The 27,533-nt window shown below is 43.0% G+C and overlaps 1 protein-coding gene across 6 annotated transcripts in view; it reads right to left on the bottom strand.

The window, feature by feature from the left end:
* LOC125017417 (phospholipid-transporting ATPase IH-like) overlaps positions 1-26,976 on the bottom strand; it is a 37,452-nt gene extending 10,476 nt beyond the window's left edge. For all 6 annotated transcript variants that reach the window (XR_007113838.1, XM_047600546.1, XM_047600547.1 and 3 more), the window contains exons 1-23: positions 25,231-26,976; positions 16,771-16,893; positions 16,441-16,530; positions 14,673-14,753; positions 13,953-14,060; positions 10,465-10,593; positions 8,821-8,924; positions 8,664-8,714; positions 8,451-8,515; positions 8,258-8,339; positions 8,018-8,168; positions 7,052-7,249; positions 6,768-6,941; positions 6,099-6,265; positions 4,729-4,800; positions 4,034-4,107; positions 3,827-3,930; positions 2,512-2,693; positions 1,846-2,079; positions 1,568-1,745; positions 1,386-1,488; positions 1,144-1,289; positions 637-696 (exon numbers count right to left, since the gene is read on the bottom strand). Coding sequence is in view for 5 of the 6 variants with exons in the window: in XM_047600546.1 (XP_047456502.1) it covers positions 637-696; positions 1,144-1,289; positions 1,386-1,488; positions 1,568-1,745; positions 1,846-2,079; positions 2,512-2,693; positions 3,827-3,930; positions 4,034-4,107; positions 4,729-4,800; positions 6,099-6,265; positions 6,768-6,941; positions 7,052-7,249; positions 8,018-8,168; positions 8,258-8,339; positions 8,451-8,515; positions 8,664-8,714; positions 8,821-8,924; positions 10,465-10,593; positions 13,953-14,060; positions 14,673-14,753; positions 16,441-16,530; positions 16,771-16,893; positions 25,231-25,269 (2,715 nt within the window). In the remaining variant the exon portion in view is untranslated. The remainder of the gene's footprint in view (positions 1-636; positions 697-1,143; positions 1,290-1,385; positions 1,489-1,567; positions 1,746-1,845; positions 2,080-2,511; positions 2,694-3,826; positions 3,931-4,033; positions 4,108-4,728; positions 4,801-6,098; positions 6,266-6,767; positions 6,942-7,051; positions 7,250-8,017; positions 8,169-8,257; positions 8,340-8,450; positions 8,516-8,663; positions 8,715-8,820; positions 8,925-10,464; positions 10,594-13,952; positions 14,061-14,672; positions 14,754-16,440; positions 16,531-16,770; positions 16,894-25,230) is intronic.
* Positions 26,977-27,533: the final 557 nt, after the last annotated feature.

The following is a 27,533-nucleotide window of genomic DNA, read 5'->3' as shown; positions in this document are numbered from 1 at the left end:
AAATAAGCCCTTTTTAATATTTATTTGGAGCTTGTGACAAAAATATTTAGTTTTAGGTTTATATTAGAAAAATGCTTTTCTGTATTCACTAACTGTTAACTAACTTTGTCATTTCATAGCATGTAGAGCATAGATCTTCAACAGGGGGTCTGCAACCCCTAGGGGTCTGCGGAGGTACTGCAGGGGGGTTGAAAAATGGTTGATTAGACATTTTTTGTACATTTTTTTAAAATTTTCCCCCTCAAACGCCTTACTTTTTCACATGGTTTGAAATAGAAAAAAAGTAATATTTGAGCCTGTGTATTATTTGAATAGCTTAATTCTCAATGCAAAATGATAATACTAATGTATATTTATAAATATCACTAGGCCTAGTTTCATATAGAATATAGGTAGGGGGTCCCTACTTAATCTCTACATCAGGGGTCTTCAATGTTTGTTAGGCCGAAGACTAAAGTTTATCTTCTTGATGTGTCTGCTAATGTTCTTAGAAACGTGATTTAACAAAGCTGGATATGTGACCAGAACAGTTCAAATTAATTAAAAAAATTGAGCAGAGCTGAGGGTATATGAGTTCAGTTCTGTGAGAACATGTGATCAATGTTCATACTATAACATGTACATCTTAGTACTCACCTGTTGGGAGAACCCACAGAAGAACTGATACAGGAACTGAGGAAAGATGAAGCATACATTCTGGAAAGATTTAAGAGGAGAGAAAAAAAACAACAACAAACAGAGACATTGATAAGCTTGTGACAAGTACAAGTGAAGAGATTTGAAGAAATCTAAAAATGCCACTATCTACACATTTCTGTTTATGCACAGACTGTGCGCTATAAGCTCAGTGAGTGGGCCGCAAAGCGCCGGCCTGCCAAAAGGAAAAAATGAATCAGTTGGCAGGCCGCTGCTTTCTGTGGAAGCCGCCCACGCCGATCATCACGGCCGTGAATCTAGGAGAATGCTGCAGCGGGGATTCAAGAATCCGGTAATCTGTCAGAGTAGCTGCACAATCTGGGTCTTTGTAACCGAGTGCTTCACTGGGAATTACGATAAAGTGATTAAAATGTGTGAGCCACTCGAGTACACAAGGCACCCCCCCCACCACCACCAACCACCACCAACTCCCCCTCTGTCTGATACCTTGTAGAAGAAGTACTGAACAAGCTCAGCAATTCGGATGTAGTAGTAGTGGCCGTGAACGAGTAGCATCTTTTTCAGGTGTTTAAACTTCGGGATGGCGTAGTCGCTGTTCCTCGCTGCCTGTCGGCCTTCTTTACCCATGATGCCTGAGGGAACAAAAGAATACAAAGTGCTCAAAGATCTGTACAGGTGCAGGTTTAAACCAAAAATAGCTTATTCATATGGCGCTAACATGAACTCACCAATGCCCACATGCGCTTCCAGTATCATGCTGACATCGTTGGCTCCATCGCCAATGGCAAGGGTTATGGGGTGTTCCTTGGACGCTTTAATCAGCTTCACAATCTGAAGAAACAGAACCCGGTTGTGTTACTGATGAAGGTTCCATGAGTACGTTTGCAAAAAAAAAGGAAACTTCTGTTACCTGCGCTTTCTGCAGCGGCGCCATGCGACAGCAGAGCACCGCGCTACAGTTGCGGCAGATTTCTAAAAAGATCTCTCTGTAGTTGCCGTGGCCAGCGCCCTCCTGGTTGGCCTTCAGCACTGCGGAGAGCGTGGCGCCGTCGATAATCAGGCCGAAGTCGAGGCAGTCTACTGACAACCTGGAGGAAACGCATCAGAAGACTGATACAACCAGCTGTCGACGTGTGCACGTACACCACTGAGGGCATGCTGCCGATATACAAATGCTTTATCTCATACCCAGAAATAGAGCGCTGTCTGAGAACGGTCCTGTTTAACTCGAACAGAACGTCGTGCAGACTCTGCTCTTCCGTGCGCTTTTTGGTCAGCTCCAGGATCTGCGTGCTGCGACGGAACAGCTTGCTGGCGTAGCACGTGGCCGACGCCGTCTCCATCTTGTCCCCCGTCAGGACCCAAACCTTCATCCCAGCTTTGTGCAGTGACTCGATGGTGTCTGCGGCTTTCTCCTGGAGCCTGCGCATCGATAAGTCAATAGGCATTTCAGCTTCCACTGGCGTAGGTTGAAGCATCCATCAAAGCTTTAATCAATCCTTTGCCAACTGGTGATAGCTTATCAATGCATGACCACCCCTCTCCCTGCCCATCAGCAGTTTATCTATTAGGAAATTAAACTGTCGCTCGGTCGATCAATCAGTTAGGGTCAATACCTAAGTCTAGCTATCATTAAATCAAACGGGGGAGAATAAAACAGAAAAAGAAACAAAAGGTAGAAAAGTATTTGTAGTTAAGTCACCAGTCATCAGAGCTTAGACATTTTTTGCACTCATGAGTCATGACAATCCTTCAAAGACAGCTTAATGATTCATTAATCTTCCCTTCTGTCCCCCTGCTGCTGCTGCACCGTTTTTAAATCTTCCCCTTCTTCTCGTCTCTTCATCGACCCACCTGTCCTCCACGGCCGTAGCTCCCAAAAGGACAAAATCCCTCTCAATGATGTCACAGGCCTGCGCCAGCCTCTGCTCCCTGTCCTGCAGGGCCAGCTTGGCGTCATTCAAGTGATGACACGCTTCCTCATACTCAGACGCTGACAGCCTTCGATAGGCGACGCACAGAGTCCGCAGCCCCTCCTGCCGTTACGTGGAGGGAGAGTGACAGAGAGAGGTGAACAGATTAGAGACGTCTAATGCAATATACGCTAGGTGATATGACGTAAGTCGAGCTTGTTTCATTAGATCAATGTCAGCTCTGGAAGGACGCTACTAATGGTTACATACTAATGCTATTTTGTGTGCAGTTTAATGTCTAATTTTACTCTGGAATGAAAGCATAGAAAAAATGTGAATACATGTGAATACACTTCACATTCTTTCTTTCTAAAATGAAAATGAAATATTTTTGAGAGAGTTTTGTTGCAGACATTCCCAGAAATGAGTGGCACTTCATCACAAACCAGCGAGAGACTGGACCACTCCATGTTTTCAAGCTTGCCATCTTCTTTTTATCCTGAAGTAGTTCTGGTATAACTTGGACTAAAGTTTTCCCACCAAACACCAGACGTCATTTGGACGTTGGTTTTTGGGCCAAATTTGGTCGGTCCGTCATAGTCTTGATTTAGTCCAGATATAGTCGTTGAAAATTGGGCTGTGTTTGGTCTGTCCGATTTTGTCCAAATTTAGTCCAAACATAGTCGGGTTGTGTTTGCTTTTCAACCAAATTTAGACGTTTGGACGCACATGAGTTACGTCTTTTCAGTGTCTTTTTGACTAGTTTTTGCTGGTGGGTTGGGTCATTATCTTGCTGTAGGATGAAGCCAAGACCAACCATACACTTTGTTAAACTGTTCTGTTCTAAAACTAGTAGTGTATATTCATTTGTAGTTGCATTTATGTCTGTGCGATCAATTCAAGTACAGTATTAGATCTGTGTTTACTTCTTTTCTGAGAGGAAGACCTTTAGCCGGTTCTTTAGCCGCTCTACTACCTCCACCAGGTAGATGTAAACATGCTGCCAATATGTTTGGTGCTGGAAAGAAGTGATGAGGAAACTAGTCTGGAAACTAGGTTGTATAGGACAGCAATCTAGTGTTGCTCTAAAACCAAACCAAGGGCTCAGAGGTGCTAAAATGCATCTAAAGAACTGAGTTTAAACATGTTTCTCCTTGTATTGTAAACTTGTATGTAGAAAATCTGACATACCCTGAACAGTGATTAAACTAACACCAACCTAATGCATGCACACAGTAGCAAAACTGTGGACTTACCACAGCATTCTGCTCCACCCGCGCTTTCACTTGCTCCACCTTCCCAGACACCACCCGTGGAAAAATCGACGAGTCTGCACCCTTGCAGAACAGCAGGTACTCTCCTGAGAGCCCACAAACATACACACAAACCACACAGATTTTAAGCACACTGCAAGTTATTTATTTATTTTTTTAAACACATCTCGGTGTGTGAGGACGTCGTACCTGAGCTCGACTTGACTATGACGCTCATTCTCCTCCTGACAGAGTCGAAGTTCAGTACGTGCAGCAGCTCAAACCTGGAGGAGGGGCGGTGTTAGCATAAATGTTCATTAAATGTTCTAATATACAGTGCATTTATCAAAGTTCTTAAACCTTGCCCGTGCTCATCGTCAAACTTTCTCCCAACTTTTTGAGTGCACGCTACTTCTAAAGTGCAAAAACAGCAAGAGTAAGAATACTCTGGAACCTTCGCCTTTCCATTACCTCTAAAATGCACCCTCCCTCCCCTCCTCTCCTGTTCCTCTGCCTCCTTAAAATAGCTCTATTGACAGGCCACCGCAGAGAGTGATGGAGAGAGAGGGCGCTTACACGAACACACCCTACAGATGAAAAGCATTTAGACACTTTCCACAAAACCCCTCTCTATTGGAATCTTGCTGGCTTTCACTCTTACCGATCAGCTGGAGTCCCCAGATACGATTGAGCGGTTTCTAAAAACAACCCCCCCTTCCCACTCCTTAGTGGTTTGTGTGTTAGTTTCTTTTTTTTTTTCTTTTTTTTTGTAACCTTGCCGAACATAAAACACAAGCTGAAGGCTGTTCCCCTTCAGCCAGCTGATATATTACCACATCTCCATCAACCGACTGACTCCTTTTACGTCCTGTGGTGTAAACACAAGAGACACTTAGCGGACTAACCTTTCAATCTCATCATCTTTGTTGAGGATCTCCATGTAGCTGTCTTTCAGTCTCAGATAGGTGTAACCCAGCCTGGCAACAAGAGTAAATTAAGATGCAATAAAATACACATGAAGCAATATATGACAGACAAAACAAGTAAATACAAATACAACCTAGGTTTTAAAGATCTAATAATATAGCCTTTTTTTTTATGTGTGTCGGAGACCCTGTGATATTTTTTTGTTGTTGTTGTTTTTTGCCAGTGACAGCACCCCAGCTGTGCCAGCACTGATTGTAATCAATGAAAAGGGCTGTGTGTGTGACACAGAACTAACGACGGTCTGACCCAGCATAACTGGTCTGAATTAAAGAACCACCGTCGACTGCTGGGACACATTTTAATATGCCCTCGCTTGGCTTCACTTGGATTTAAAAATCATCAAAACAATGACTATGAGGTGAATCTTCATTTTTTGAGGGCGTTCATACCCTGCTAATTAATTAGCGTAGTGACCTTTTTCTTACAATCTACCCTAATTAAAGGGAAGGTGGATGACGATCGTAAACGCAGATAAAATATAATGACTTCTTTTATGTAGTGCTGAAAGTCACCAAATGAAGCAAAAAGAAATTGATTGGTAAAATATTTCAAATCAAATATTAAATGTGAAAAATGGTTGAATATGACTTTATAGAGGGTGTACACGTGACATCACAGCAAGCTGAAGTCTCCATGGTTACGGTCACTGAGTGGCAAAGAGAGATTAGCAGTATTAGTTTGAATCAGAGGCTTCAATAGCACCTAAATTGTAATTGGGGAAGAGCTGTTGTGCGATTGACTGAATCAACGGATTTGAAAAGCAGCAGAGATATATTTTTACAGGTATCTCCGACTGCAAAGGATAAAAGAAGTAAATAGATAGCTGCATTATGAAGAAACAACTGAAATTCAGGCACGGAAACCTCCGTCATCCTTTTAACATCTGATCAGACGCTACAGTATTGTATGACCAGCATTACTTCTCAAAGCTCTTGGCATTAGCATCTTTTATTAAGCTACATTTATCATAACCTAAACCTAACTGAAACCGAGGCTAATACATTTTTCCAAATTCATACTAGTTCATATGGATCATAGTCGATCATTTTTCCCAGTCTCACTGTATTTACCGATACATTTCACTGTGTTTTTGCCACTCAGGTGCCCGTGGCTCCGGGCGGCAGTGACATCAATGCAAACCCTCTAAAGAGCAACTCCTATATCATTGCAAAGCTTCAAACTGACGTCCAAAGTCAAACCTCGAGTCTCAGAGCAATGCCAACAAAACTAAAGACTCGCTACTTTACCACCCTTTAAAGTAGCTACTTAAGCGTTTTAGTGCGTTCACCTTTTCATGCCTTCAACCAAAGCAACCTCGTCCGGTGACGAAGAGATGTAGAAGGAGGTAGGCCTGCCCTGGTGAATGCCTCTCTTGATGCCGTCCACCGTCTCCTCCTCCTTCACCTGCACCGTGTGGCACAGACACAACGCCCGGAAAAACAGATCCTCGTGTTCCTACGGACAGAGGCAGAAACACTTTTTTTTTTATTTCTTAGTTCACATCAAAGGTCACAACTGAAGCAAAAATGGAACTAACTCTCAGGCTCTGTGTCATTTTTTATTTATTTTTTTGGACATGATTGATTCAATAGAGTCGTTGCTACGGCGTCTTTGTACAACCTTTCTCAAAAAAACGTCCTTTCGGCACATTTAAGTCTTGGCAGGGAGCGCTGTTATCTCTCGTCTCTAGCCATCTGAGGTGGCGACTGCTGTGCATGCTGACTGCGCAATTTTTATTTTATTAAATGTAAACTAATCTTTGTTGCCACTGACTTAAATGCAATCTCATCACTTTCCCGTACGCCAGAGGACAAATCAAAACACTCGCAGTAAGCTTCACAAAGAAAAAGTTTTCATGAATTGGATATATAATACATCGATCTGCCACAACATTAAGTTCCAACTCAGGATGGGGTTTTAAAGGCTTGTTTAGTTTATCAAAAAAACACACACTTACTCTCCTGTATCCTCCAGGTGAAGAATCAATCATGTCTATACTGGAGGCAGCGCTGAGGATTTGGCCGTTGCAGATTGCATGCGGGATGTAGACGTTCCCATCGACGCAGCATTCAATAAACTCCATGTTGTTCTCAGTGAGAGTGCCTGTCTTATCAGTGAACACATACTCCACCTGGGAGAGGGGAAGAGGAACAGCATGTAAGGCCGTGTCTACATGATGTACACATGCAGATACCGTCACCAAATGTCTCTATATGTGCATGCGTGCGTGCGTTGACGTACCTGTCCCAGCTCTTCATTCAGGTCAGAGGTGTTCACCTGGGCCCCCTCTCCCAGCTCTTCGTCAAACATGTCCTCATCCCAGGTGATGAAGTAGGAGCCTAGAAATTTCTGCATTTCCACCGTTACGTACATCGACACCGGGATGATGTAATTGAACAAGACCATGAAGGCCAGGAAGTCTGTGAAGGCCCGGATCACCTGAAGTAGGCGGGAAGAAAGATGACAGACATGTTTTAAAGCACAGGTTTACAACAGGGGATCTGAAGGGGAGGGGGTCGCAAAATCTTTGGTTGATTGGACATTTTTGATGTATATTAACACGAATCCAACATATTCCGTAAAGTGATAAATCGAGGTTATCTTTCAGTCGGGACTTCACTCATTCAGTGATGAGGGAGCAGTCGGAACAGAGCGCCGTTTCACGCATAGCGCCACACTAGACCTGTCAATCTAAGCCTCCTATACACAGTAAGCCCCGCCCCTATCACTGCTGAGCCAATCACGAGGTCGCATATTACACACCAACTCTTTCGGGTTCCCCGCAATTGGCCGAGAGCCTATTCAGTCTGCAGGTGAAATCCAAAAGCACGCTGCAATATTAGCAGAGGAGAAACTAACAGTGCAGTTTGCTACCATCAACATATATTAACCCAAGGTCAGATAAGCTGGATGAGTGTGCTTCTCATCAGGGCCAGAGCAGCTGCACAGCCACTCTACTGTTGCACATGCCCGACATAAAAAAAATGAATATTTGAACCTGTGTATTATTTGAATAGCTTAATACTGAATGCAAGATGATGATAATAATGTATATTTATCAACAGCACTAGGCCGAGTTCATTATAAACTACATATAGTAGATAGGGGGTCCCTAATTAATCTCTCAGCAGTTTGGGGGTCCTTGGCCTGAAAAACGTTGAATTAGTTGATTTAGTTTTAGTTTAACGTAGGGGATCATGAACGCACCACGTGGCGCTGGCGCTCGGCTTCTGTCCGGTGGTTGTACCAGGGTTCGTCTCGGTCAGGAGACCACTGCCAGGCGTACTTCAGAACAGTGTTAATCACTGCTTTACTGATCAAGATGCACAAGTACACTACCAGGAAGGCATTCATCGACCTGCAAGAGACAAAGAAATGGGATCATGCTTCGAGAAATAAACTCAAGAATGAGCTCTAAATCATTTCACAAGAGGATGCGAATCATACTTTTCTACAGCAGAGCGCTTCTGAGATTTAGACTGGTAATTCAGCGCCATCTTTGTCTCCATGCCAGTGTAGACTGCAACCGCTGCAGGGAGAGAAACAGAGCTACAATGACAAACACTACTTCAAATGAGTCTTTCCTTTACACCAAAAACTGCCCAGAAACATCAAGCAGACTGAATCTATGTGGTACTACCATAAATATGTTGTGTGTTCTTCAGTGTGGCTCCTCTAAGGAGCAAGTTCTCAGCCCCAAGTGGTCTGTAAGAATGGATGAAATTCAGGAATTTTAAGTTTAACTTAATTATCAAAGATATGTATTAATCTGAGGAACAAAAAGCGCGCTCTGCAAAATAAAAAAAAAAAGACGGAATTAAAAACAGCAACTTGACAAACGAAGCACACCCACCTTGCCACGGGCTCCTCTTTGTCCTTGTAAATATTGATGCGTCCCACAAATCTGGACAAAGTCACAACAAAATCAAATCAGAACGTACGCGACGGGCTCGGAGCTTGTTACGAGCTCCGCTTATGAAGATGCATCAGTGAGCACGTGTCAGACTCACTTGTAGAGGTCAGGCTGTGGTTGTTCACATTCAATAGTGGCATGTAGCGAATCCACCTCCTGCTCTGTTCTAAAGGCCATGGTATCTGGTACGGCATAATAGGTCTGAGACGGAAAGGTTGGAGGCAGGGGGGGAAGAAGAAGAAGAAGACAACAGAGGAAAATGTCACCCGCAGCCACTAATGAGAACAGGGTTCATTTGACGCCTTTGCCTCAGCAGGTTTTCTAAATGTCTGGGAGAAAAGGGGAAGGTGGCGAGATGAGCTGTAATGGAGTGCTCCCCGGGTCAGCGGGGGACACATGCTGGGACGGCGAGCGCACGAGGGGGGTCGACCGGAGGGCTTGTACGAGGAGGGTGGGCTGAGGGCTCTACACTATGTTGGGAGTGCGTGCCCGTGTGCTCAGCCATGCATACGGTGGCGTGAGTGACACCAAAGAACATCAGATGAAAGGTGAAAATGCAGGCGTGACGGTGTGTCACCTACATCATCATGCATTTGTGAGCGTCTGCATGCGCTGAGTGAAAAGGGTGGGGCTGTGACAATCAAATCTTTCACTGCTGAATTAACCCGATGATTGTTTTTTTTAATATATACATCGTTTAACAGAGTGCAGTCTATTAGCATTTTCTTTTCAACTTTAATCTTATATTTATCCTATGTAGTTTTAATTTTACCGTCACTGAGAAATCAGATTGCAGGCCAATCTGTCTTCAGCACCATGAAAAGGCAAAAAACCTTCTGGGATAAGAGAACAAACGCAACCTTGGAAAGGAACGCTGGCTTCACTTGTAGACAAAGCTGAACGCAGCCACCTGTCTTTCTCTGCAGGGAGGGGTGTGAAAGATGGAATGCACAGCTCCCCATTGCAACTCTTTTTCTGTCTTCGGAAGGCATGAGCGCTGCATGGTTTTGTGAGGATTATTGCCATAAATATCTCCGACACAGAAGAAATTCCTGCTCGCGAATTCACTTTCGCAGCCTATTTTACAAACAGTTCCAAATAAGATTCACAATTGTGTGGGACAAAGAAGCCAAAAAAAATAAGCACACGTGCGCACTTGAAGCTGAGTTTAGCTTTCAGCTCTGCACGCGCAGCCCTAATTATTATTTATAAGGAGCTGCAAATGAATTAATCTGCGATTTTTAAAAGAATTAAAAAAACTGCGGAAACAAACAAGCCTCAAATGCAGACGCGTTTCAACTGTACTTTAAGGCTCTCAAACTGGAAACAGGTTAGAGATAAATGCGTAAAAGCTGTGAAAGCTATGTTTTGTACGAGAGCGAGATGAGATGAACAGGATAGCACGTTTCCTGGAAGTGTGACCACGGCTCTTCCTCTAATTTTCATATTTAATGTGAAGATTTACCATAAATAATACATTGTCTTTGTGACAGGCCACCAGAGCTGTTTTCTTTTGTTGCTATGGAAGCATTAAAAGTATTGCCAGTAACGCTATTGTACTACTGTATTACATAACCAGGCCCATATTGTTTGCTTTCAAGCCTGGATATTATATCGCTGGCACTTTACTACTTAAAGGGGCTTTAAATCTTGCTGATTAATATCCCGGACTTTTTACAACCAGTTTATTTTTAAGCAATCAGACATAAAAAGAATCAGTATCATGCACTAGTCTTTACACCTTGTGACTAGACTCCCCGTCCAAGCTGGTGGTGGTGACATAGCAGGTCCCATCATAGCGGCTGGAGGAGAGGAGGATGAGGTCGCAGGGAAAAGTCTCGTCCTCCCTCACCATGACGACGTCCCCCACCTGACAGGGGAGAGACCAGACACACCCCACAGTGGCTTTAGTGTCGATAAATAATAAATGTGAAGCCGTCTTTTTTTGTCCATACGAACACAAAGAGTGAAAGACAACCAGACAGACCTGAGGGTAATCGTCTGCTCATCCTTTACCATTCCTTTTTTTTTTTTTTTTTTCAAAGGATTGAGAAGTTGCATAACGGATTATGCGAGGAGAGCAGCTTAAACTCTGATAAATCCCATCTCCACGGTGACCATACACATGACACACGCTCTCTGATTCTGCATGATTAATGTATTCATCATTATTCTGCTCCCAATTCGCAGTCTAATCCTCTTCTTTGATCTACGGCACTGAGAAACCTTGGTACCAAAAAAAAAAAGAAAATCACTGGAGGAGGGACAGATGGTGAGAACGGTGGAAAAAACGAAGTGAGGAAGAAGGAAAGGATAGTAACGGTGACAGACAAAGCATACAGACAAAGATAAACTATGGTGCATATGGATTTAGAATGGCGTTCTCAGCCAATGAAAAATGGGGGAAAACTACTGCATTAACTACGCTGCTCTGCAGTCGTTAATACTTGGCAGCCGTGCTGAAGCTATATTCTGATCTGACCCCCAACATCCCACACAGGCTCTGCACAGTCAACAACAACGGCAGACACAGCAGAAATTAGATGTACCGCCACCTACTACATACCTGCCTACACAACGGTAAAATAAGACCGAAAAACAGCGTACGGCATCTACGCAGGGACACGAGAGGCGACGAGGCAATCTGACACCGTTTTCATTCATGCTTTGACGATACAGGAGCGATTTCTGCTGGGAAGGAAGTCGGCTAAGTGGCGCTGGTTCGTGTTTTCTTCGCAGACATCCTGACATTCAACCAGGAAAAACTGGAAATGAAACCACAACTGTATTGATGCGTGTCTCATTTCTTCCATTCCATAACCACTCTAGCATCCTTGCTATTATTGTCCTATGCACCAATCAGGCATAACATTATGACCACTGGCAGGAGAGTCTGGATGTTACTTAGACATGTACCATCCACCTAGACCGGACCAAGCTCCCCCGCCCCATAGCAACGACACGCCTTGATGGCAGCAGCCATCCCCAGCAGGATGCAGCCTGACGCAGACACAAAAAAAAACGATTTAAGAACAACTCAAGATTCACAAGGTTTTCACCTGGCTTCCAAATTCACTAGATCCCAAGCTGATCAGGTATCTGTGCGACGTCTGATCCACAGAAGCTCCTCCTCTCAACACATAGGACCCAAAGGCCCCCACTGACAACATTGTGTTGCCAGACACCACAATAGACCCTCAGAAGGGCTATGGCGATTCTCTGATAAATCACAACTGTTTTGGAGACCTACATAATATTAGAGGTCATAATGTCTTTTTTTGACACGTACAGTATATCATCATTTATGGTAGCAGAAAAAAACGATACAATGAACAAATGCTTATATTATGCATGGGGATTTTTCTGTTTAGGCAAAAAATCCTAAGTGGATCAAATCCAACAATGAACCACTGCAACTGACAAAAATTAGCCAGAAACAAATGGTGAAAAGCTTCCGCCTAAATCTCTGGTGATTATTGTATGTACCAGATTTAGCCTGTTTTTCCATGTGTCAGATTTTCCATTCTCAACTAAAAACTACTCAGAATATGTAAATGAGCCACAACTTAATGAGTAATATAAACATGGACGTGAACTGTGGTTTCTTTTGAGTTGACTCCACGCCCGTAGCCTTCCAACACATACACACAGTATTTACCACAGCTTCAGTGATGCCAAATAAAACGGCAGTATTGAGATGCTTTCCGGGATTATCTTCAAACTCTTTCTGTTTTGTTTTTTTTCTTTGCTTGATTTGGTGACAGGTGGCCATGTGACCTTTAAAAGCATTTCGGCTATAAATGACACACACACTCACACTGACCACAGGGCAGTAAACACATCCCAGGCAGCTCATCTGTCAGAAATTAAAAATAAAGAGCAATTGGATTTCTGAGAAGCCAAAAAAAAAAAAGCGGGCTGAGCGGATTCACACTTTAATAAAGATGACTTATGGTGACACTTTTGTTTCAGAATAAATGGACACAATGGTGACTGAGCCTATGTATCACTGACGGAAATGTCTGGATATGAATACAGAATGATAAATTAAGTAGTTGCCATTGGGTTCGGAGAGAGCTGATAATCCAAACAGAACATTTCCATCTGCTGCAGCCTAACATTGGCTTTATTGTAGTGGTAAAACACAAGTGGACTTTTATTATGAAGCAGTCACAAGAAATGCAATGCGTTCCTCAGTGATCTTTACTAATGGCCTTTGGACTAATGGAACAAAACGAAGACGCTGCAAACATTCAACTTCTCTGCAGAATGATGGAAAAAGGCACAGTTAGTGTCTGACTTCTTTGTTAAAAAGACAATAGTTTGTTTTGTTACCCACAGAATTCATTGGCTGTTACCACCAGTGGCTACACGTGTCACCAAATCAACCGGGACTGAAATGTTTAATTTAAAGAATTTAAAAGAAGTCTTTTGGACTTGTGATTCCACAGTATAATGCCCAAAATACAGGAAATCATGTGAGTGAAGCTGAACTTGACATGAGAAAGCAGTAACAATAAAACAAACTGCAGTCGTCGCGTGGAGCAACGATGGGTTTTGATATGTTAAAGGTCCCATATTATACGTTTATTCAACAATTTCATATAGGTGTCAGAGGTCAAACACCATTGATTTTTGAAAAAATCATCCTTGGTCCTGAACCAGTACACAACGCAGCAACTTCTCCTTTGTTGTCACCCATAAGGGGGCGTGGCTTTTTCAGTGACATTAGCGTCTTCCCCACATGACGTCAAGAAGGGAAAGATCCGCCTGTTTGAACACATATTCGCTAAGAACTGGGGCTAAAAACTTCTGGGACCTCATAGACAGGCTATGGTGACAAATATCACTGTTAGAAAAACCTTTATGAAGTTAATTTTGCATGATGTGGGACCTTTAAAAAGAATTTTCAAGATTCAGACTGAGCCAACCCTGCCTAGTGATCCGCCGTTGCATCAGAATGACATAAGACAACATCAGGGTATGATGACAGAAATATCCTAACTCATGAAATACATCAGCCCCGCTCACCTTCGAGGGGACTCTTAGGTGGTGCGCTGGGGCACAGTCGACTACATTTCCAGGGGAATTAATTGGCGGGAAAGAAAGGAAAGGGCAAAGAGAGGCCAAAAGAAGCAAAACTGCGGAGAGAAAGTGAGCTATGCAGCACTACGGCAGCGTTGCTGTTTGGCCTCAGGTGCTACGCTGCTCTAATGAGGCCATCCTTACCCGTAGCTTGTGACTTTGTGTCCTCACCACCTTCCCCTGCTGCACCACGTCCACCGGACACTCGTTTATGGAGCAGTCAGCCTTGTGTCTGAGCCAGTCCTCATAACCCTGAGAGACGAGGCAAGAGAGGAACAGAAAACAAGAGCGTAAGGAGGGGAAAGGACGGCCGAGAGTATAGATTATTGTGCAGAGAGAATTGGGGCCAGAGCAGAGCATAAGACCATAAAAAAAAAAAAAAAAACAGGGAGAGAGGTGAAAGTCACACGCTGTAATTAATTAGCATTGTGCTCCCGAAGCTTAGTGACCTGTTTCCTGGATTTCTAGCCAACGTGTCATGTTTTAGATTTATGTCCCGTTAAAGCTCAGGCTTCCTTAGCCAGAAGAGCCCGATCTATCACTGATAGTACCCCATCCCTCAGTGCTGCGACACAGTAGGGAGATGATGCGTCTCCCAGGGGCACGGGATCCTCAGCTCGTGTGATTAACAGAGGGGACCATTCATTATCATATTTCCCACATCACCAGACATATTCAATGGCATGTCCCTTCGCTGGGAGAGGAATGTGTATATACAGATAATAGAGCAGCCGATTGGTAGTGAGTGTTTGTTTGTGTGTGTGTGTGTGTGTGTGTGTGTGTGTGTGCAGGGAGTTCTTGTGTGAAGTGGATCACCGTGGGCAATATTTCCCGGAAACGTGAGCATATTTGTGTGTGTCCTACCTGTTTTATGGCGGTGACAGTGATAACAAAGAAGAGGGGCAGGCCGCTGGTGATTGGACTGGTGGGGGTGTCGATGATAAGCTGCAAGAGGGACAGAGAGAGGAACAGCGGGAGGAGGATGCGGAGGGTGGGGGGAGGGCGGAGAGAGGAGAGGATGCCAAGTATGGTCAGTTTGGGAGTGCAGCAGGGGAAAAGGCTCTAGAGTATAAGGAGTCAAACACGAGTCTAGAACAAATCAAGTACGCCAGCTCACATAACCTCTACTATTAATTGAACAATAATCGACTGATAGGTTGTATTTTCATTTTTTTTCTTAGATATGTTGATGAGAGCAGCAAAGAAAAAAGGAACACTGGTGCCCAGTCGGCCTCATTAAGACGGTGTAGAATTTCACATGCTACCGATAAAACAGCACAAAGACGCAAGCTGCTGCTCAGCTGCGTCCCTGTAAATGAACTTCCTTTAATGCAGCTTCTCCTCTTCTATTCAGTGTTAGCCCTAGCTACGCTAATCAATATTTGGTGCAGTATAGCGGCTCATGAGAAGGTTCTGATTTACTGATTTAGAGCAGTCATCACTATCACAGGATAGCACTGCATAAACAATTAGACAACAATTAGACAACCCTCATCCAGGTAGCCTCAAACAGGACCCAGGTGCAGGATTTAACTGTTAATCTTGGGTAATTGCTCTTATTTTGAAACGAGGAAACAATGAGACCTGAAAGACAGAGACATATATACACAGAGGCCGCGCTGACTGCTGCCATCTGTGATATGACATCTCGGTTCAGTGCTGCTCAGTCCTACGTGCATTATGTTTATAGAGGAATTCTGTGTCTACACGATTAAAGTAATATAAAACACTCAACTGTCAAGCTATTTTTACAGGATTTGTTTGTTACAGACTTTAAATATGATAGACAAATAATAAATAAATAGAACGAAAGGAACTCAAAAAACATTCAGAATACTGTCTTTGGGAAAACTTAAGAATGTGAGAAAAGTAGCCAGAGATAAAGAATTGTGTCTATGCTGAAAGAGTTAATGCCTCTTTGCAGCTTTGAAGTACCTTAAATTAAACTGCACGTCCATCTCATAAGGAATCAATTAATTTTCTAAATATTTCTCATATTTTAAAGGTTTCTTGGTCAGCACAGTGCTGTGGTGATTAACACTGACTCCTCACAGCAAGAAGGTTCTGGGTTTGAATCACTGGGGCCTTTCTGTGCGCATGTTCTCCCTGTGGGATCTCTCCGGGTACTCCAGCTTCCACCCAACGTCCAAAGACATGCTCATTAAATTAACTGTTCGAAATGAGTGGTGGGAAGTTTAGATTTTACTTTGGAACCTGAACTTAAACTTCTTCAACGAGCCATATCGCCAGTTGTTTTAGCTTTGTGTTCAGATGTACCAGGAACTTTGGTGTAGATGTTCCTCATTTTATGCTATGTCAAGCTAACACAAAATCCTGTTCTAAAACTAATACCCCAAAAATAAATCCAGGTGTCTAATCTGCACTATTTTGTTACTTAATGCATGAAAAATGCGGCGTTTAAACCTCACAGCTGCCGTGAAAATATCTTAAGATTCAAAGGCAGACAGAATTAAATTTAGGGTAATTTTGTGAAGAAAATGAAAATGCAGTTGTTGTTGTTTTTTTTTTTTTAGATGTTTGTGAGAAGGTTTTTGAGTTTTGCTTATTTTCTTAGGGCCGCTTTCTTTTATGCTCAGATGAATGACGCGTGGAAAAAGTAATCACTGCTTACCTGAACCAAAAATATGACCAAGAAGTAGAAGTTAGCGATTCTTCTAAACTGCTCAAAGAGGTTCTTGGGAATGAAGTTCCAGAAGGTATACTGTGGAGGCAGAGTGACAGCAACAGTACAATTAACACGTATGAAAAGAGAGAGGGGGAACAATGGGATGTCATAACAGTCCTTCTGGCAAGAGAACCTGTGATGCACAGCTCAACAAAGTCAAGTGTGTCTTCCTTAAGAACATGGCGACAAAAGAGATTACATGCTTGTCTGGATCTGAAACAAAGGACGGTGATTAACTGCGTAATGACACTAAATCGTGGGCTGGGGCTCCCTCACCTTGGAGGAGACAATGCGGTTGTCGGGATATCGCTGAGGGATGTAGGCCTCGGCTCCCGGCGGGGGTTCTTTATGCCCGATGTACACCGTCCGGCTGTCCACCCAGTTCTCCTCCCCCACACACTGACAAAGAAAGAGATAACACAGACACATGAATAGCCATGCAGGTAGAGAGACAAGAAAACGGGTTGAATCATTCACTTGAATTCATAACCTACTTGCTAGTACTTGACCTAAAAGGAGGCAGGTCTCCACAAAGGACACCTACACAGTATCAGGTCATAATTGGTGTGTACAGCTTTAGGTTGGTCATCTGATTATATATCTTATTTGAAAAAAATCATCATAAATGCAGTGAACATCATGTGAGTTAAAAAAAAAAATTCAAAATACCATACTTTTTCCAGACCAAAATATATATATAATTCATGGCATTTGAGTAAATATTTCATGTCATTTTTTCATTTTTCATATCACTTGAATAAATTATCAAATCCAAATTACCAAATAATTTCCAGGAGATTAAATCTAGGTAGTGTAGCTCATACAAATAAGTTAAGACCAAACCCAGATAAATTCAGTTTTAAGTTGTAAATTGTAAGTTGACTCATCCATCCTAGATCATCTATGTAGCTTACTGTGTGCTCTCTCACACAAACATTTTAGCTGTGCTGCCAAGTAAAGTTTTTAGACATTCATTATTTTAAGTTTTAGAAAATTGTCTTAGAACTTGGAAATCTTCCATGCACTAGTGTTCATTTTCCACGCTTTCCACGCTCCATGTAGGAACCCCGGAAACAGAACGATACACACAACTACTCTACACGACTTGACTTACTTCAACGAACAACTTTACAGATGAGAGACAGCCTCGGCTGAAAGGTGAGCGCGCGCTTGGAGATGTGTGTAGGTAGGATCAGCTCAGAGTCACGCTAGCGTGGATTTGTCATTTATCATTTCACTTCTTCCCACAGAGCCTTTCCACAGTCAGCACTCTCCTTCCATTACTTCAGTTCAACCAGTATTTTCTCGGTTGCACAATTTATAACCTATTCTTGACTGATGAAAAAAAAAAAAAAAAATAGAACCGCACACGAGATCCTGTACGTGCAAACCTGTCAGCTCATCATTTATCTATATTAAACCTAAGTGGCTCCCAGGGGACCAACCAGGTGCATTCTGGGAGTTTAGCACAGTGTATTTTCTCCAGGGTGTCCTTCATTAAACGGTACTGTGGGAAGAGAGCACGCCAAGGCAAAGCAAGTGTCAGGAGACCACAGCATTCAGCTTCACACCTGGCTTCCTACGTGGCCCTCAAAGGCTTGGTCAGTGTGGGCAGTGCGCGAGTGTGTAGCCTTTGGCAAACGCTACCTGCCTGACACAGCTCAAAGCAGAAGTGTTGACCATTAGCAGAAAAGTTCTGGAACAAGCACTTCAATGGAGGCAGCGCTTCGCTGCCTTAAATGTCCTCAACGTTTTGGCAGAGACGCAGTTCGTTATTGCCAGCGGGCTAAACTTTTAATGCATTTGTCTTCAGTGCACATGACATAAACTTCCCACTGTAATCCTGTGAATATAGTACCCTCGATCTGCAAGTCTGGAGAACTTGAACAGGGGCTTAAATTGAGGCCGGCAAACATCGGCAGCAAAACAACACATGGCTATAGCCAAAACCCCAGAGTCACAGATCTAAACTTGTCCGCCATGATCAACAAGCGCTTGGCAGAGGGATAAAAATAGACACAGAGCCAACAGTGTGAGCCGACTTGAGACCCCTCCAAAACATTAGGGGGGCAACATGACCCAGAGGGATACTGAGAAATGGAAAGAGAGGGAGAGATGGAAAGGAAAGTTGGGTGGAAAGCCAGTAACGGGGCCAGGAGACGAGGGGGGGTGGACAGTGCAAACATAACGTCAGAATTGCAGAAATAAAGCAACGTGCGTCTAGAATTAAAAAAGATCAGCAAATAGGGAGAAAGGTTGACAGTAAAAATAGAACTTGATGTTGCTGATATGATGCAGCACAATTTTTTTTTTATTTTTTTAGAAAACTGATATAACTGATTAAACCAAACAGACATAAAAGACATATAATAGTGTCATATTTATTCACAATTAAAAATGATTAGATTTATTATACTTTATATTACTGCTGCAAATTATCCAGAGTCCTGAGTATAATTAGCTGCTCTTTAACTACATTGTTGCCTTGTTTGCTAATATTACAGCACAACCTCACAAGAGTCATTTTACAACTATTTTATTTCATTTTGACAAACTGTATTAACACATTGCACCTGAAACCACACAAAAAAACTAAATAAAATCAGAGTAAGACAAAGATTTTTAGATTTTCCACTGTGAAAACCACAAACGTGTTTGACAAACCACTTTTATTACCACTTCGAATGCAAATCTAAAGTGTAAATTTCAAAAGCTTATGTTCAAATTAAGCAAACAAAGAAGCTATTTGTAACCATTTCCATTAAAATGCAGGAGATGCATCACACGTGTTTGTGCAACTACTTACAACCATTTACAAAACTATCAGGTGTAACAATAAGTAGTAATATCTAAAAGTTTCACTTGGCCTATCAACACAATTTAAAAACTGGTATAGAGGTTGAAGTTAGCACTTTCTGCAAAAGTTGACGCGGAGATTCAGCGACGCTGTGTCTTGCTGCTACGTCGTCTTAACTTGGTCATGTGACTCCAGAGGGTTAAGGGCCTTTTCTCGTTCTGTCAGCCACAAACTTTTTTTTTTTTTTGCAGGATTGATTAACCAGTAAATTCTGTCAAAAGTTCTGTCAAATAATGACAAATATTTCTCGCTATAAAACGCTTTCGATTTCAACGGTCTCTTTCATCTGTTTCTGAAGCCTAGAGTGTATCTACGATACAATTCTATTCAAACATTTCCCTCCTAAACACACATTTCTTTGATTCTATCATTCATCCCCCCCGCATATTTCCATCTGCACTGGCTTGTCTCTTTGTTCCCACCATCTCCTGCCAGCGAGTGTCACACTATGACAGTGTGACTGTGGGAGAGGGAGATGGAGAAAGACACAGAGAGATTGCATTGTGGTTCGTGGTTATCTGAGCATTAATCCTCGCTGATCCGTATCAACCCCTCGTCCCACAGTTCCCTCTCCACTTTGCCTCCCCACCAGACAAAGTGGCTTGCTGGTTGTTCGCCGGACGCGGAGGCTTTGTCTTTATTAACGTCTATGAAACGGCCTCCTACGATAGACGAGAGGCTGCTCTTACATCACCATCAATCATCCACGACGGCGGGATGTATTTGATAACAGCAAAACATCCCACTGCTGCAGCTTCTCCTTTTATGTTTGTAGCTGCATCGTGGTGCACTCTCTCTGATGAGGTTTCTGTCTGAACTGGATTTTTAAAAAAAGTGCTTTTAAAAATGCTTTGAGAGTATTTCTGGTTCTGGCGTTCTCTATTAATGTGTCAACCGTTCACTGGCGCTTCGCTCCCTCGTGCTTAAGAGGAGTACTAATACATATATTTTCATTGTGGGAAATCTTACCCCTGACCCTAGCAGTGCTGGGTCTGTGATCTATCCGCGCCGCCTCCGTGATATAGCGCCACGCAAGCACAGAGGTGTAATAAAACATATACACCATTAACTGTCTTGATTAAATGCCCATGCTGCACACTTCCTCCACTGTCCTGCCATGCTGTGCTGCAGAGGCGGAAATCTCTCATTAACCCACAGATCAAATTCCACTGACTACCTTAATGAACTCCTACTCATTAAAACATGTTGCACGCAGCACAGACACAGCAGTTCTTGCATAAAAATGATTTAAATATTACCACGATAAGATTGCGTGTGAACAGCCCCTTCTTGAGGTAACTGGAAATTTTCGATAAGGTCACAAATGGCTAACGTTCTCAAAAATGGAAAGAGTGAATGTTAGGTTAATATAGAGTAATGTAGACATATAGCTTCTTCTTCATCTTAGCAAAAATATATTTCCAACAGCTTCATCCTTTCATTATGCCTTAGCATTAAGTTAGCTTAAGTTAGCTTGCTAAACCGCTGTTGTTTCTAGACACTGACAGAACAAGAAGTTTTCTCGCGACTCGGACGATTTTGTGCGCACGACTTTGCATGTTGTAATCACAAGCGTCATTTGAAGGCTGCATTACACCAAGTAGCTTTGTCACTAACTGAGCTACAGCCAACGTTAGCTTGCTAACATTTTAGGCTGAATAAAAAAAGAAAGTAGAAACACTGCTGACATATCTTGACATGACACTTGGTAAAACTGACAGTTTAATGCTGATTCAAACTACCAATATTGTAAAATGCACTTTGCAACACACTTGAGAGTGCAAAATATTATGCTAATAAAACGTCAGATTACCGTTACATGGCTAAATAGCATTGGTTACCTTAGCATATCAGGTACATTTTACTCACTTATCAACTGAATAATACAACTAACTGTTTAAAATGTATATTTCATAACGTGTGAAGATCTTAGTTACATATATAAAGCTTTGGCTGTTAAATTTACTGTGATGAAACACAATGGCATGCTGTTCTTGTTAATACCTTCTACAAGAATTCTTAAGTTTTATTGACACAATTCAATTTAGTAAATAACTAGTCAATTCATTCTTAGTTTTATTTCATCTTTCTGGTGCAGTCCCATGGTACGAGCCAAGCTGTACCAATCTAATGGACACTGCTCACTGTCAATCAAATGAACAAAGTAACACAGCCACTGGGGAAATCTTTCTTGGGAATATTAAAAGCAGCTCAGCATCTTATTAGCTGAAGATGTCTAGTTTGTGGTCGCATTGAACACAGATAAAAGGCACCTCAAGACCTTGATCGGCTAAAAAGAAAGGAGGCCTGTTCAAGATGCACCCCACCGCTGCTCATTAGCCATTAATCACCATGGCAACGCAGTAAGCAGCAACAGACTGCTGCACCTTCATAATGCAAAGAAACAAGACCTCATGGAGGCTTCATTACACGCGGACTCATGAGCAAGTGTGTAAGATTTTCTCTTTTTATTTTAATGAAGTGAAAATGGATTTGGCAACATCTGTTTCATGTTTTTATTTTGGGTTGAAAAAAAGAAGAAAAGACTGTGTGTGTAATATTCCAGAAAAAGTGAATTTGAGAATTCTTTCAGTAATTGGAGCTTCTGCCTGCACATGCTCTCTCAACCACTCGCGACGAAAGCCACCAGATGCCTGATGACGCAAATAACTGTATGGCTGCGACAAAATCAAAGGATAAATATGAGAAGATTACTTTAAAATGGTAAAAATTGGTATTCCGTTGTTGTCCCAGCTTCCTCTCCCACTTGACTCGCCATGATCCAACAGTTACGTAAGTCTTTAATCCAGCTGTGCTACTTCTCCTCTCCTCTCCCTTCCCTCTCTTCGCTCCTTTTTCTCCTGTCAACGTAATCTGCATCCTCAGAACCCCTCATTTTTGCCTGCATTTTAACGTCCGTACGTCAACGGATGTTTGAAACTGTGTCTTGCCATGAAAAGTTTTGTCTTCCGGAGAAGCCGCGGGATCCGAAAATCATCCTTAGGAGCCAGCGGGGATGTATTCTCTGATATATGCACATAAGCCGACGGGCAAAGCTCAGCCCAAACACAAATCCTGTGTGTTTTTTGTCACCTACTGCAACACCGCTGTCTCTCAGCCAGGGCCCCATCTCCAAGGGGGGGGGGGGGGGGGGGGGTAGCGGACAGGAATAGACTGCCCTTAACCGTTTGTAGCAGCAGGAACTAATGTGGTAATGTAGCAGGCTGTGTCCTGCCTTTCAACACCAGCCCAGGCTCTCGAAGAGCTGTAAACTTGCTGGAAGCCCTACAGCACACTCCACGCCGCTGGTACCTTTTTGATCAAAGGAAGACATCACTGGCCTTTACCTTTTATCTCCGCCAGAGTTAACAGTTAAACGTTTAGAGATCAGATGAAAAGAGCAATCAGGACGCGGGGCAGCGAGGCTAAATAAAACTGAACACGAGAGAATGCCGTGGACATAATAACGACATAAACTGAAATGCTGTTGCCTTGAGGACGTGGAAATTAAACTGTAAGATTTATGAATACATCTAACGTCTAACGTATCATTTTTTATTTTTTAAATGACCATCAGCCACTCATGCCAGCATCCTTCTTTTCTAGATCATGACCTCATGCAGTTCTCACAGTTTGCACCAGTCCGAGGCATCACGGCATCGCTATTATTATCGGACGTGAAAAGGGCACTGAAGAGAGTGGACACACATTTAACCCACGCACGCAACTTCCGTTATAGATAAAATCTAGACAATATAGAAAATATGTGCGCACACGCGCATATCACATTGTATATCTCGCTTCACGAAGCTTAGCCACTGTTTAATGCTGGGAGGACGAACAAAGTTTAACAGGTTTCAAATATTATGCAACAAAACGTCCCATTTATACTTCACGCACTGGAAAACACCAGGACGCCATTTATTTCTTCACAAAGACAGTTTGCAGCCCTGCACAGATACAATTCACCTGCAGTTTTTTCAGACACACGAGCGGTCAAGGTGAAGGTAAAGGCGTAGTTTAACCCCAAATCATGAAAAACACCATGATTTATGTCTCACAGCTGTTCTTTTTAGATGTAAACAATACTTTTGAACTCATCAGCTTTCTCGGAAGCCAACAGATCACTTAAATGTTTCAGTGTTTTTTTATTTCTTGTCTTTCAACGTCAGTCGCCGCGTGCGTGTATCTGCCAATTTAAAAGGTTGTCGGACGGTACAGCCAGGAACGATTGGAAGTAAGTCCAGGACTTTATAATTTTATCTCCAGCGTAGTCGGCCGAGTTGCACTGAACGAACACACAGTGTAGGAAATAAGCGTGAAATTGAACTGAAAAACTAATTTCCCTCACCCAAAAATGCACCGAGGTCAGGTCAAAACCGACGGCGTGATAATAAGGAAACAAGACACAAACTCAGAGGCTCGCGAACTTGCCTGTGAGGTGCGCATCCGGAAAGGGGTGATGAAGACATACTTAAAATTGTGATAAGACTGGCCGCCGGCTACATTTAGGCAGTGACCTTGATGGGAATGCGCTGCTCTCTCCGTCCAGAGGAGAGGTTTGAACTCCCCCCGTACATCACAAGGTAATCACCTCGCATGATGTAATTTCTGTAGCCTCATTAGGGGAGCAGCTGTTCAGAATATGCCGGGGTTAATAGAAGGTGATGCACAAGTGATGGAGGCCCAGATATACATCATCCACCAGTCCAATATTAAATCAATATGCAGATAATTGAATTAAAGATGAATTCCTTGTCCACTTCTTACTGTTCCAGAGTGGGGATGCAAAGGGAGAAGGGTGAGAGATGAGGGGCAGGTTCGGTGACCCAGCCTCCTCTCCACCGCCTCACTAATGAATCTGATTTCCCCTGATATTAGCCCTGGTGGAGCATCCGTCAAGCTCCACGGACACGGCCACTCTCCAGCTGCACACACACAAACGTTGATTTGTACAAAAGAAACATACTTAGCCGAAACCCACACCCTAGTTAACGCCACAGCACCTGAGCCGGACTTGAGATCAGGTGAGGGGATCACTGACTGTAAACAGCGGATGTGTCAGTACACCAGTGGTGCCCAGTCTGATGAGCATCACCGGGCCCTTCGGCGTGTGTTCCTCACGGACACTTTATTGTCTCTAAATCAACCACCCACCAAGCAGCTGCTTCCTGTCCTGTGCTAGATAATCAGAAGCTGCTGATGGCACCGGCCCATTCAGACCCGGCCAACCAGTAATGCGGTTACGGGATTCATTGTTATTACGTGGCTATTTCCTGCCCTGATAACTGATTAAAGATTACGGTGTAGCTTCGCTGACCTCTCCATGAGAGCGCCTCGTTTCACTTTGCACAAACTCCTCACGGGCCGGACGTGAGGACAAGCTGGTGCATCTTGTAAAAATTTACTACTGCTGCAAAGTGTGCGAGTGCCAACAGGGCCTCTCAGTTCTCCTGAGTCCTAATTGGGATTTATTCCCTCTGCAGACTTGTGCCAGTGGAAGCCAGCAGTGGGTAGTTTGGTGGGAATTGATTTAAATAGGTCAGTGAAGTTCATTTTTATTCTACACATTCACCAGAAACGGCTGCATCTGTAGCCACTGGCACATTCTCCATTCAGCTCCACAAAAAAAAAAAAAACATTGCAAAGCCCCACAGCCCACGGCCTGCCAAAGCGGCTAGAGTGAAATGTTTATCATTGCAGATGAGTATTTATCACGCGGCGCGTCCACGCTTCTGGAAAATCTAAACTGCAACGCGGGCCAGGTGCAAAAAAAAAAAAAAAAAAAAAAAAAGTGAAATGGGAAACACGTTTCATGCATGTTCTGCAGACACGGAGCTACAGTTGTGACAGTGTTGACAGATGGAGGGGGGCCTTACGTATCTGCGGATGATATTCCGGAGCAGGGTGAAATCCATCCTTTAGGCAGCCCCGGCGGCGACTCGACTGTGCGACAGAGACGTTCAGCTCTCCCTGGATCTTCGTGAGTGCTACCTGACGTGGACCTTTTCACCAGCATCCATCGCCTCCACCGCCACCACCGCGTCCGCGATAGCGAGGAGCAGCAGCGGTCTCTCGGTCACTCACTGTGTCTTTTTTTTCATGGCATCCCTGGGAAGAGCCATGCAGCCACCGAGCGATTCACACAACGACCCCCGCACTCCGCTGCGCTGCTCGGCTACATCGCAGGAGAAACTTCGCCGCCTGCAAACCTCCACAAAAAAAAAAAAAAAAAAAAACCCTCCCCGCGGGTCGACTCTGTGGCTTCTCGCCGAACGCGAACTGAACGCTCGTGTTATCCGCCGCGGTGGATGGTCCCCTCGCGGAGGCTGTCCGAGTCCCGCTCCGTGTAAACAGCGGTGGCCCTCGATGTACCGGAGCCGCTGCGAAACGTCCACAGAGCCCACCCGTCAGATGACTACGATGACGCCGCGCATGCGCGCTGGCGTCTCTCGCATCCCATATGTGTATGATCTGAACACTGCGCTGGGATAAATACAACCAACATGCAGAAGTCCCACATGGAAGAAACTCCATATTAGTCTATAACTATACATATCTGACTATTGTAACTATAATTACACTCACAGGTCAAAACATTAGGTACACTAGTGAAAATGAATGTATTCTGATATAACAGTCCAGCACTAAATCCCACTTTCATTACTTTCTGTTATAATGTCCAGTTTATGATGAAACAGTGTAAGAAAGGTGGTAGTTCAGCTGTTAAAGTGGATTAAATTAAACATAAGTGCTTTTTCACAGCCCGCTGACTAAAATGGGATTATCAGATAATAACATAATACGATTCTCTCCAAAACTAAGACACGTTTGCATTCACTCGGTTATTTTTAACAAATACTGAATACCATAAGGTTTGGTGCAGTGCAATGCATGCATTTGTTTTCACGGTCGCAAGTGAGTTCATGTCAAGTGAATGGGGGTCGTGAGTGTTATCACAAACTTGGCCAACTACAGGTGAGGATTTTAATACATAGCTGCAGAATTGATAGTGCAGCTGTTATATTCCACATTCTTTGCTTGAAAAGGAAAACAAAACTTACCAACTACCGGATAAAGTATAAGTGTCTCACAGTTTACTTGAGTAAATGCTCCAAATGACTTCCCACCAAGTGGTCTCAATGCACTGCACTGGCACACTTAGTTTGGCTGCAGTAAATTTAACCTCTGAGTATATTTAGGAAGACACATTTCACATGTCCTAAATACTAGTTGTCTGTCTCCACAACATCAACTGACTCAACACACACACGCACACATACACATACACAGATGCACATTAAGAAGTCAGTGTAATATTTCTGTGATGATGCAGTAACCCTGTAAGAGGTGTGAGTTCTCAGCAGGGAGTTTCTAGACTTTATTTTGTTGCAGTGTGTGTTCCTTTATATTGCGTCACTTTATTTTAAGGCAGTTATCGTCATCCAAATGGTAACTAAAGGCTTTATTAAAGTTAAGTAAACTCTTAAAACAAATTCTGGAGTAGTTGTGTGAAATCCCTTCATCTGAAGTTTTTGTTTCCCGTGTAGTAATAACGCAGTTGATGTAAATGTTAATCAATCATTGATATAAGCAAGGATCTCACATTGTTTCTAATAGAAATAAGTGCACAAACAATCTTAATTTATGCTAGTACCCTATGAAAAATGAATAATGCATTGATTATTGTATCCATATTTCTCTTTATTAAAACCATTACACACATCTTCTAACTCTTTATTTAGGAAACTGACATCCATTTCTTTTTTGCTCCACTTTTCTGTTCATACCTTTTATTTTTTGCAGAGTATATGACAGTATAAGAAAAAATCATTTAGTTCACATAAATACAAAATGTTAAGAAAGAGATAATAAAAGACATGATGAAGTAACATTTTAATAAATAACAGTGAATTATCTAAAAATGACAGGTCAAAAGACATCATTAATTAGATAAAAGAATAACTGAAGTCAAAGCTCAGCTGTTATGGTGCTTAACAACCGCCCCTTGGAGCTGGAGTCCAACCACTGTTGTACCTGTTGTCACAGTTTTACTTACAAAACCTCAGCTTCACCGCTGATCAATAGAAAATCTAAAATTAGCCAAGTCTCCGTCTGGGAGATCTTCTGGCAGCGGGGCAGAAAGGCGTGATGTCTCCCCCAGATGTGTCATTTGCCGAGT

The sequence above is a fragment of the Mugil cephalus genome, chromosome 12 (genome assembly GCF_022458985.1).
Source record: "Mugil cephalus isolate CIBA_MC_2020 chromosome 12, CIBA_Mcephalus_1.1, whole genome shotgun sequence".
Lineage (NCBI taxonomy): Eukaryota > Metazoa > Chordata > Actinopteri > Mugiliformes > Mugilidae > Mugil > Mugil cephalus.
This window is presented reverse-complemented; position numbering and strand designations above follow the sequence as displayed.